Source organism: Xiphophorus hellerii, chromosome 19, assembly GCF_003331165.1.
Source record: "Xiphophorus hellerii strain 12219 chromosome 19, Xiphophorus_hellerii-4.1, whole genome shotgun sequence".
Classification (NCBI taxonomy): domain Eukaryota; kingdom Metazoa; phylum Chordata; class Actinopteri; order Cyprinodontiformes; family Poeciliidae; genus Xiphophorus; species Xiphophorus hellerii.
In genome coordinates, this window is record NC_045690.1 from 13,091,962 (window position 1) to 13,104,196 (window position 12,235).

The 12,235-nt window shown below is 39.8% G+C and overlaps 1 protein-coding gene and 1 long non-coding RNA gene across 3 annotated transcripts in view; both read left to right on the top strand.

Annotated features, from left to right (window-relative positions):
* Nucleotides 1-2,219: 2,219 nt before the first annotated feature.
* LOC116708560 (uncharacterized) lies at nt 2,220-2,876 on the top strand. The gene is made up of 2 exons (XR_004336702.1): nt 2,220-2,275; nt 2,429-2,876. It is a non-coding gene; the product is annotated as an uncharacterized LOC116708560 (long non-coding RNA).
* Nucleotides 2,877-5,978: 3,102 nt separating this feature from the next.
* The window catches only part of kif26ab (kinesin family member 26Ab), an 82,426-nt gene continuing 76,169 nt past the window's right edge, over nt 5,979-12,235 (top strand). Inside the window, exons 1-2 of one of the 2 annotated variants that reach the window (XM_032546991.1) lie at nt 5,979-6,424; nt 7,900-8,118. In XM_032546991.1, the coding sequence (XP_032402882.1) occupies nt 6,290-6,424; nt 7,900-8,118 (354 nt within the window). In that variant the 5' untranslated portion in view covers nt 5,979-6,289. Of the gene's footprint in view, nt 6,425-7,463; nt 7,725-7,899; nt 8,119-12,235 lie in introns of those variants that run through there. The other variant, XM_032546993.1, reaches the window with a different exon arrangement.

Consider the following 12,235-nt stretch of genomic DNA (forward strand, 5'->3'; position numbering starts at 1 on the left):
AGGTCCTTAAAAATGTAACTTATCATATTGGAAAAGATCTTCAATGATATAACAATATTCAAAACTTCTTTGTTGGTAATGTTAAATTTCAGTCCTGAATTTAACAGTTGATCATAACAAACCAATGGATAGATTGAACATTTGTGAGTTGCCTTCCACTGATCTAAAAGGGCTTGCATCATATTTTCAAGACTGGGCCATTTGGGATTTATAAATGGTGATCCTCAAAACTATGTTCTCGATTCACTATTACTCAAAAGTGGGTTCTGTTTACTCCCTCTATTTCAGATTATGGAGTATTCCAACATCTTTTACCATACAAATAATTAAAAAAAAATAGATTTACTATGGTGGAATTAGTTTTTCTTTTATTCTGAAATGATCAGTCCCACTATCTAACTCTTTCTATTAAGTTATTTTATGTCAGGTTTAATTTTTTTAAAATCTTTTTAGTAGATATACTATATAATTTTAGAGCTGTCTTATGATCAAAGGACACATTTTCTGTTTTGTAAGTAATTTTTAATGAATAATTTATTTACGGTAGCACCTTTCATAGATAAAAAAAAAAGTATTCCATGAAAATGAAAGAAATAAAATCTACAAATTATATTTGTATATGAAATACACAGCTCAATGGCTTGCAGTTTTTGTTTTTTTTTAAGAGTCAGTAAACATTGACCTCAGTGGAAGTGGAAGAGAGTTCAAAGCGTTGGAGTCAGCCTGAATAAAAATGCAAGTCTCTACTGATCTTAAAGTGAGTCCAGGGAACGACCAGCAGCATCAAGCTGAATAATCTAAGACACCAGGATGAAGACTGGGGCTCCAGTAAGTCCACAATATGTTACGGTTATATTGTGGTTATGTGGTCCCTAATTCTAGTCCAGGTTGCTGCAACATTCTGCACAGTCTCAGAATGCCTAATTTAAATGAATATAATTCAATGTTATATTAACTCACATGTATTGTTCTTCCAGGCTCCTTTCTTGGGCCTCTTTTTATCAAAAATCTGTGTTATGCTTGTTTTCAGAAAAGAAAACTAGAAAGTTAGAGACTCACTGTGGTTAAGTATGCTGAATATTTTTTTTTATGAAGAATTTGTCATACTGCTGAAGTGCATCTAGAACTGCTGCTGCTGGAATCCTGACCAGCAGCAAGAGGAAAAAAATCACAGCAGTCCTTAAATCACTGCACGTCCTCACTTTAAAATGGAAAAAGTTTCCAATCTTGTTATTGGTTTATAAAGCAGTGAATACTTTTGGAATTAAGTCTCAGATTTTCTTCTCTGATATGAACCATCAAAACCCCTCAAGTCATCACAGACCCTTTGACTCAGTGTTCACTGAAATGTGAACAAGCATTAAGAGTCAACTTTGAGTTTCTTTGCTCCTCATTTATTTTTCCACCCTGTCTAGTGTTGCAAGCAAGTTGCAGTGATTCAGAAAGCATTTCTCTGTGTATTACACAGTTATAACACAAATAAACTGTTGAATGTTGAGCCCTAAGCTCTGAGACAAACTTCCTGAAAACCTGAAGTGTGTAGAAGCTATCAGGTCTTTTCAAGTCAGGACTAAAAACATCACTTTTTTCCCATAAAAGTCAAATTTGATCAATTATTGTTATAAATTTCATCTGCATGTTTTCTATGAGATAATAAATTGTACTATTTTTAATGTATTTTTCTTTATCTTTGCTCAGAGCTTTGAATTACCTTCTGTATGAATGTCACTACACAAGTAAACTTGCCTTGTCTTTGCAGCTTCCAACTCTCTCTTTTTTAATGAATAAATTAAGATCTTTTCAAACATTGGAGGTCACTTCTGTCTCTGTGCTGTTTTCTTTGTATTCTCACCAGAAACACGCTCTGACTGCTGAAAGGAATAATTTTGACTGCAGAAATTCTTCTAGCGAATAGCTGCATCCCATCCTAATATAAAGCTCGGTGAACAGCAGGCTGTTACCAACTATAAATGTAATCTTTTTTAATCAGAAATCATACGAACATCTGCATCTGTTCATATCTGTTCATATCACTTGTCAGTATCTGTTTTCTTTTTCCTTTTCAGGGTAGCTGCCCTGTCCTGCTCCTTGCCGGTGGAACCTGGCTCATCAGGTCGGACCAGCATGAGCCTCATTCTTCCTTAAACGAGACTCTTGTAAAAGCCAAGCCCAAAAACACTATATAAGCACCTCTTGCCTCTTCAGTTACTCAGTCTTGGCAGGGATCACACCAAGGAACACTACGTCTATCAAGAAAGGGAGGCGCCTTCTTCAGGTAAAAGCTCTCTGATCAAGACGTGCTTTGCTTGGGCTTTGCTCTGCTTTTGTACTGATTTGCTCTGTAGCAGAATTAACCTCAGAAAAGTGCTGTAGCATTGCATTTACTTTTGCTTTTCACTAACAGTAGCTGCTGGTTTTCTTTCACCAGTGGAATCCACAGTTTGAAGGACAAGCGGCGAATGAAGAAGTGCAAAGTCATTCTGATCAAGTGGTTCTCAACAGTTCAACAGTTCTTTGAGAAAATTGTGAAATGTTTAGGACCACTTGAGCAGTCGGACAAATGCTGCCATCTCAGACAATTCTGGTTGGATTCAAAGAAGGCCTGAATCTGGACAAATTTGGGAACGACTGCATCGTTTTTACCATATTTGTCAGCCTCCTTGATGTCTCCCTGTCATCTCTGCCTGACTGCGTCCCAGCAGCACCTGCAGCTCTGGAGCTGTGGGGGGCTGTAAAAATGATTAGGGCTCAGTAATTTCATTCTGCTGGCACATATGCAACATTTTAACGGCTCTATTGCTGCATAGCTCTCACTTTTTCACTGCTTTTCTGTCCCTACTTTCCAGAGGTACTGATTAAAACAAGTCAATAAAGAACCATTTGTCTCTGACGAGTCTGTGGGGGGTGATAGACCTGTGGTCTGCAGGGAGGGTCACTGTCCAAAGCTCTGCAAATTGGTTTTGTGTTGAAATGACAAATTCACTCATTTGGGAAAGAAATGCATTTTTCTCTTTAACGGTACAGAGAAATATATTACATAAAGATTGAGATGAATGAATCTTCTTATTTTATCTCCATTAATAATCTGCAATTTATTTGATTTAACCACTTTTCAGTTTTTATTTTAAATCTGTGCCCACAGGAAAGACATTTACTAAAGGTTAAATTCTAAAGGCACGTTTTTGTCAGGTGCATCCAAAATCTGACAAAAAAATCAAATGCTTTTTTCCTGAGCAACAACCCACCTTATACCGCATAAATCATTCATGAAAGCACTGTGCACCATTTATCCACCGCTCCGCTTTTTAGACTGCCCTCCTCTCTCCTTTTTTTCCTGCTTTTGATCTCCTCCGTGCACCAAGAGCTATCAATATTTGCTAAACGTTTCCCTCAAAGCCGGACCGCGCACCGGGGGAGCTGCAGAGGAGAAGGGATAAGACACGAGGAGAGGCATTAATGAGAAGCCCTGAGCGCTTTAAGTGTACGTGCGCAGGGACAGGGCAGCAGATGTAGAAGCGCAGGCATTCCCAGGGGGGGATCCCAGGGGGGGTCCACTGAATTTCATCAGCGGCCAGAGGGGGAGACCCGAGTCCGACCTAGACCTCCTGGAGCGGGGAGGAGACGGGAGACGAACATTGTAAATCATCTTTATGGATTGCAGTCATTATTTCAGTGACAACTGAAGTCACACAAAATTGATTTTAAAAAAAAAAATCAAATTGATTAATCCATGAAATAATTATTGACCTTCCCAATCTGCGGTGCTTACCTGTCAAACTGTTCTTGTTGCAGGGAAATTGACTACTTGCTGTGTGGAAAGCTTAAAACTTCCAAACTTGTCTTGCAACTTTTTTTGAATTAAAAGTTCAAATAAAAATTTGAATTTTAAAGTAAAACGGCGTAAATCATGATCCCCTTCCGGTTATTCATCCAATTCAACCTTACGGTCAACCCGGAAACGGCGCTTTGAAAGTAGAAATCAGCTCCCCCCACATAAGGTTTATTACGGTAGAAGGATGCCACGAAGAAGATAGGATATTCATGAGGAGCAGTAAGTCACTCCTATAAAATCTGCTGGCCACCCTAGCCAAATATCTAAAAAAAATAATAATTTAAAAGAAAAGGAGACCAGTTTTAGTGAGCATCAATATGTATTTAATTGAAAAAAAAAAATCTCATCCATAGAGCAGACCATATCTGTCACACACTTCTACCACCACAAACCTGTAGAGAGGCCACCTGATGACAAAATTAAACTCCAGAAATTCTGCTGATATTTTGGTCTTAGTGCACCTCCCCAGGGCTATAATGGCCCCCATCTAATCACCCTTTAGAAACCATTCAGTAAAATAACATAAAAATGTTTTATGATTTTAATAATAAATGAGGAAACATTGCCAAGCAGCAGTGTTTTCTTATGGCATATCTATTAGAAGTACTCAGATATCTCAGAATCACACTGGGATGAAGGTTGTGAAATTCACATTGTTCGACTTAAAGATGACCCGGTATGTAACTTTAGCCACGATGTTGTTGTTTTTTTGTTTGTTTTCCTCTCTCGTATTCAAGGTTTGACTGACCATCTAAGGATTAAAGTTCAATGCTTTATTAGTGCCCTCTGGAGGCCCATATTAAAAGTGATTCATAAAGGATGATAAAGACTATAATACTCCACAACCTAGAAACTGTGTGAGAGAAATTTTGAAAGAAATCAAAGGTACTAGGCAACCTATGATAAATATCTTGTTGGTCTCTGAGCAGTGAGCCATGTTGTCAAAAACCTTTACTGATTATTGCTTGCTCAGTCAGTTATAGTTCTTATGAATCAAATGGAAACCATCTGTTGGTCTCAGCCTCAATCCGTTCCACAACTAGCTTCAACCTGCCTCAAAAAGTGAAGAAATTAATGTAATATTGTTTGGCAGTTGCATAAATTACTGTATTCATGTGTGAGAAGAAGGCGATCAGCCTGTGTTCTCCTGTGGCGTTAATGAAGCTTGCTTCAATAGTGACATTTATTCCTCGTTGTTGATTCTGGTGTCTCTCAATTTCCTTTTGACAGTACCAACAGGCTCTAAATAGGGTTTCTGTCCAATCAGTTCGCTGGTTGACTAAGCATGGTGATACAATGTTAAGTAAAGAAGGTGCTTGTACTTTTGGGCTTTGTGGGCAGACTTTAAATCCAACTGGAAAAAGAAATAACTATCTCAATAAAGCTTATCAGTGGGTGGGAGCATGGATAGTGGAACTAAGAAAACACCAAAAAGTACCAAAATAAGCAGATTACATGATACTGGCTGCAGTTATTATGCTTGTTGCATGTGCATCTTTATTTCCCTCATAATTTCCTTTTAGTAAACATCCCATTAGTATGGCTGGACTTTGAGAAGTCTGCTGGACAATTGCAAGTCAGCAGTATGCCAGCAAAAACAAATTTGAGTGTTAAAAATCGAGTTCTAACGGATCTTCTTTAATATGTTTAAAAGACAGATTTTGAGGTTTTTATTCCAAGTAATGTTAATCAAATTTTACAAAAATAAGTACTTGAGATTTAACGCTTTGCATATAGAGAATCTTAAATTTATAACTGAATACAAGTTTCACTTTTTATTTTAATACTTTAATTTATTGTAAAGATAACTTTTACCATAATAATAATATGTCAAATTTTCTTCTATACAAGTCTAACTTTGAAGGCTTGTTGAACCCGAAGAAAACAAAAAGACAAATGTAGGCATTCTTGTGTTCCAGTGACACTTTGTAAGTAGATACAAGATAATTAGCCTGAGGTGATTCCGTGTGTGTGGGGTTACAGGCAGGACTGACTCTGTGTTTTACATCTTCGTGAGGGGGATGATCGAGCAGGTCATCACAGCCTGACAGGGGGGAGCTTATAGCGGAGAGAGAGGGCGGCTGAGTGAGAGAGGGAGAGTTGGGTGATGAGATGGAGAGAGGCAGGAGATCAGTGCGCAGCAGATGCACAAGGTGCTCCTTGTTCGCTCTCAGATCTGTAGCAGCATCAGTCGCAGATTAGACATGAGCAACCTCGAAAAGTAGCCTCTTACAGTGGATACACACCCGGTGGATTGTACTTGTCTTTTTCTTGAACTCCAGGTCACTGGAAACCCTGGAGGTTATTATTTTACGCACACGTGCTCAACGCAATTCCCTGGATGTTGGGATTAAAAAACCTCTCGGATCTTTTCTGGCACAATGAGACTCGTGAATTTAATGGATCTAAGCACCCAATAGGAGTAAGATCTATTTTCGGGCAGCGCTTCCAGCCGGCATGGCTTTACCAAACTCACCGGGTTCTCCCGAAGCAGGGAAGCCCAGCCCCAACGTCATAGACCTGGGGACTATCTTTGTTGACTCGGACATCATATTTGGCTTTACAAGTCACCTGCTAAGAAGAAAAACAAAGGTAAGAGCGACTCTTCGGGGATTAATAAATACTTGAGGAAATATGATGAGGGAAAACAGTTGGGATCCAGAAAAATGATGCGCGCTGGAGCGCTCCTCTCCTGGATTCGAGCGCATCTTGCAACAGCCATTCTCTTTATCTCAGATTAATGAAAACTCTTCATTTAATTATTTTTTTGGGAATTCTAAATCTCATTTTTTAAATTTTTTCCAGAAATATAACCCAAAATTTATATAAATCTATACAAAAATGCTAAACTATGAATAATAGTGTTGCATACATAGAAAATCAGAAGATGGTAATCGTAAAACGTTCTGGACATGTTTGTGTGAAACTGAGATTGTTATATCGCACATAATTCTCTATTCTGAATCTATAACGCTCTAAAGGTCTTCAGATTTTCTCTATTTAACCTCAAAACTATTAGAGAAGATGTTTTCTAATTGGAGTTTAACATGGCATATAGTCTGTGATATGAAATGACACGTGCAAAACTAAGGACAGGGACAATTTAGAAACCCTTTTCAGGGGTGGCCACTGTGGCTGACATCACCCACATGAAATATTCAAAGTTTACTAATTAAATATTAAACCCATAGTGAAGCCCTTTAATTCCGTCTGAGAAATGCCGTTTTGTTCTTTACCCAGACGATGGCGTCAGAGTCCCACTAACTACGCGCAGGGGCGATGCTCTTGGACTGAAAGTCGTTCAATTTTTGTTAAACTACCTTCTTAGTTATAATATATTCTCTTTTTAAAAAAATTGAAGTCATTGTTTTAGATTAATTATCTAAAGTGAATCTACTTGATCTAATTTCAGGATTATAAAATTATCATATTTAATTTCCATATTTCCATTTAATGTGTAGAGCAACACGTTTACGTACGTATACGAGAACAATAAAAGAGACATCTTAAATAATTTAGCTATCAAAAGAGCTTTTAAACTTTCTACTCCAGAATAATAAGACCCCACCCAGGGGGAGAAAGTTTGTTTGGCCCTCCCACTTTAGCAGGGTACACCGCCTCCTCTATTGATCTGCCAAAAACTCCTGCGCAGCTTGCAAACTTATGGAGACGCTCACTTGTTACTTTCGCTGTGCAGCTCTTGCCAACGTGCAATGTGACAGATGACAATGAGTCTAATCTTCAGAGTAGCCTATGGCTTTGCCTCGCGTTTTTCAGTTTGACTTTGACGAAAAATTCTCCTGAAGGTGTAAACCTCGGATCTGGGAGAATGAGAACGTTTGAGGGCATTTTGGCTTCTGATGGAGAAGTCCTCCACAGCCGCGTGTTCACTGTAAGTGTGTCACAATCGAGGCGAACTGTTGACTATGTCTCCATTTTCGTTTGACCTGCATCTCTCTGTTTTGCGCACTCAAAAGGTGCTCTTGTTCTCAGGTTTACCACTGTCACCTATGCGCACCTGACGCATGAACTGCTCACCTAATAAACTTTTCTATCTTGTGCTGAAGGTGGAGGGATGTCCCAGTGGAGAGTCCGTGGTGAGTCCCAGGAAAAGATTTCACTCCGCAGAGGAAGCGCGATGCAGCAGTCGTCCTCCACCTGAGGGCGCCGGGTCAGTTTCCATCACCGAGTCGGAGGAGAAAGGAGGCTTTTGCCAGCAGTGCCAAAAGAAGGTGTCCGAACTGAAGAAACAGGCGCAAACTCTGGCTGACCACAGCTCCTTAAAGGTTAGTTTATATTCCCTCAGGGAAATCTTCCTTACCCATTTAATTCCCCCCACCATATATTGGGGCAAATAAGTGCCCCATGTTGGCCCCATAGGGTTTTCTCAATCTGGTCGGGTCTAAGTAGGCCTGGGTGTACAAAACCCTGATTGTCTTCACTCAATACAACCTATATGGTAAAACCAATTGGACACCTTAAATTGTACAGTACATTTAGGACCCATGTGAGGTAGCTGGAATCCCAGACTGTTGGGTGCCATACTGGTTAGAGACGGGCTGACAATAGTTCCCACATGGGATGGTTCAGAGGCCACACAATGGCCCCCAGGTAATGGCCTGTAAAGGTTCAATGGAGGATAACCTGTATCAGTCCTATATGTGTAGATCAAAGAGAGAATTGCTAGTCAGGAGGTTAAAGTTCAATTTCAACATGTGGCCCATCCTGGATGGAAATATAACCTGTGGCAGCAAAACTAATCTGGCACTCTACATGGGTGTTGGCTGGCTGTTAAGACACTGAATCTCAATTGCACATCACTTTTAGGTACCATATTAGTTCCAGTTGTTTTAATCACAATTTGTAACATGTGGACAATATCAGCTGGGAACCATTTTTAGCCAATATCATATAATATTGGCCCATTTGTGAACATATGTGTGGAGAAGGTAGTTTTGGACTCCTGATTATTAATTCTCACTCTGAGTTGCTGAAACACTTCTTTCAAGATATTTGTCTCCTTCAGTTGTTCTTACCCTTGTTATTCACTTTGGGTTGAAGGACAATGAAGCTCCACTTGCTATTTTCTAACAGAACCTAGAAGACTCTCATCATTCTCTTGTGACATTATTTATTGCTCTACTCGACTTCAAATGCTTGCCTTGGATGTGAAACTGGATGCTTTTGAGACATTTAAAGTGGCCCCTTTGTTCGACCAAACAATGCTTACCTTTTTTTATGTCGCTGTTGTGTGTGGAGGGAATGGGGGGTGTCCACAGGCCTGAAACGAGTGGGCCACTCACGTTGGAGGCTAAGGAGGAAGTTCAGTCCCAGTCGGCCTTCGATGTCCATTGAAAGTGTTCCTGTGCTGCTGCTCCCACAATTCCCACCACTGTTAAATATAGGTCTTGCCCCCACTGTTGTGGCGGGCTGGGTTTGGCCTCTGGTCCGTGCTCCTTTGTTGTAATTTTTTGTCATTAATTTCAACATGAGATTGAGTTACATCACTTTAGGGTTCACCTGTAATCCCACAGCACCTGTGCTTCACCCGGGAGCAGCTGTTCAAAGGGACAAGGGGACATTTCTCAACCACCTGGACTCCTTATGTGTGGTCTGTCCATTATGAAAAGTTCAGAGCATATCAGTATTCAGCTATCAGGTATATCCACTTCATATATCCATAAAGGCTTCACTTGAGTCCTGTCATCTGTCATTGGAACTGACCTCTTGTGTTTAGTGACAGACCCTCTGGCAGCACTTTGTGGCTCTCTCCAGGTGCTCTATGAGGAAGAAAGAGATGAAGACCTCCTCTTTACCCACTATTTGCTCTTGTTGATGGCTAAATGAGGCCTTAATTCCAGGGTGGCAAGCAGTGATGGCTGGATACTGTTGTTGTGCGGTTGCTGTGGTATGGCCTCCTCTAGGCGAAAGGATAAAAACCTCATTGTCTTTTTGAGGTTTGAGTAGCTCACCTGTTGGGCCTCATAGGATGGAAGATTGGTTCCAAATTACTTCCTCCATGGAGGGTATAAGGTCAGCTGGGTCATTCATGGGGCCTGCTGGTGTGTCTGGGATCCTGCAACCTGCTTGGATTTGGACAGTGTTTGGGTCTGTCCTGGGAAAACCCGAGAGCGAAGACTGTTTACCCGAGGTCACACTTCCCCACCCTCCCAATCTGCCTGCAGACCCTTTTTTTTTTCTAAAGAGGAAGTCACTCAGTCCCCAGACATCCCCTCTCTCTGCATACTGTATTGTTTCAATACAGTAGTAGTATCAGGAGGACTAAAATTCAAGGAAGAGTGAATGTGCTTTTCAACATCAAGCCTGCTGGAGGGAAAGTTGACTTTTCACACACTCTGAAGCCTCCCAGACAGTTTTTTTTGTATTTTCCTGTTTGGGTCTGGAGGAACGTGCTTACAGTATGTCCCACAAGAAAGCTGTGGAAGCGAGGGCCTCTCCCTTTATGTCTGCGATTCAGCACAGCTTTGTAAAAAGGCCACCAGTTGTGTGAGAAAACAATGTGCAAGGGAAAATTGTTCAACAAAGTAGCTTGCAAATGTATTCATATTAAAATTTATGCTTTGAATGATGCAATGATAGATCTACAAATTTCAATGTGCCTTCCGGATATTTTATATGACAGACCAATGAAAAGTGGGGCTGTAAAGTTTAAGTACAACAATGCATTTCTTTCTTTTTTTTTATTTTTATTTTTATAAAATCCATGCCTAAATCCAATTGAGATCTGGTCATGGTCTTCATCCAATCTGATTGAGCTAGAGCTATTTTGCAGAGAAAAAAGATGCATTTCTGGAGATGTGCAAAGCTGGCAGAGACATTCTTTGAAAACTTGCCACTGCAAATGCAGAGCAAAACAGGATTCTTTAAAGCAGTGGTCCACAACTTCTAACTGGGATCCCCTGTTCTTGCACTGAAAACATTTTTTGGCCACCATCATCACCAAAAAATGCTTACATGCACACCTGTGCAGACACAAAGATGCAGAGTTGCATAGTCTCATGCCTATGTGCACTTTTGTGCTTGCACACATTTGGCACCAATACCAAAAAGAACATTTCACTAATTAATCATTAATTTATTTGCAGTCCTACAATTCTTTTTTTCTTTCTTTCATGCTGGATGCCTTAACACATTTCATGTTGTCCAGACATTAAATGCTTCTGTCTAAATGTAGGTACTAACCCCCATACTTTATTGAATCAAGGGAATTCACCTATGATTTGCATACCTAAAACTGTGATGATGAGTGATTCAGTCATTAGTGGTAGACTGCCTGTGTTCCTTAATTTGAATAACTTTAAACTGCTAATTATGGCCGAATGTGGTGGCTAAGGGATGATTTTAGAAAAAGATTAGTGCTTAAAACGCCACATCAAAGAAACCACTAAGCTTCTTACTGTAATCAGAGGATCTGTCAACAATTGCTGCAAACTGATAGGAGTTTGACTGGAACCTCCGCCCACAACCTCTCACTGCAGAGCGAAAATCTCTGACATGAAAGAATCCCTAATATGAAGTTAAGAGATACATTGGTATCTTGATTAGATGAAGGAAAAATAACCAAATTGTTTTCCCGTTGCAGACCTGCCATTTTCTCTGTGCGCTGTTTGCATAGGAGCAGAGGGAGGCCTAAATTAGTTAGTTCACAGACCTCTATAAATGTAACAAATCACCCAGGAAAGATTATTATTCCTGGCCTCAGGCCAGGTTAGAGCAAATCAGACCAGATAACACACAAAAATTTATATCTTTCCTGTTTGAAAGGGATTACTTTAATTGCATTTGCGGAGCTCACCGAGAGATAACATTCAGAGAGAATGTCAGACAGTCAGACAGGTTGGATTTCTTTTAGACCACAGGCACATCTAAAATCTTAAATATTCTCTTGTTTGTTTAAGCTGAATCTTGTTTGTTAAAACTAAAGTGGAAAAGTGGAAAAATACAGACCTACTTTTATTTGACAACATTTTGCTCTTAACATTTTACATTATACAATTTGATATATTTTCCTCTGCAGCTCTGATTGAGTGTTAGAGGATCATTTTCCAGCTGGCACCTCGCCCTCTGTCTCAAGTCATTAGTTGCCTCTGAAAGGTTTTCATCCATTATTTGTTAAAGAAATACATACCCACAGCATAATTCTACCACCACCATATTTTACAACAGGCATTGGGTCTTTAGGGTGATGCTAGTGTTAGCTTCCTACCATGTGTAATGTTTTGCATTAAACTAAAATATTTAAACTTTGTTCTCATCTGAGTAGCACCTTCTTCTGTGCATTTGTTGTGTCCTTTATCGACTGCGACAAACTGAACTTCTTATGTCATTTTTGTGTCCGTTCTTCCATAAAGGGAAGTGGGAATATGGGAAGTTTGTGTCTAA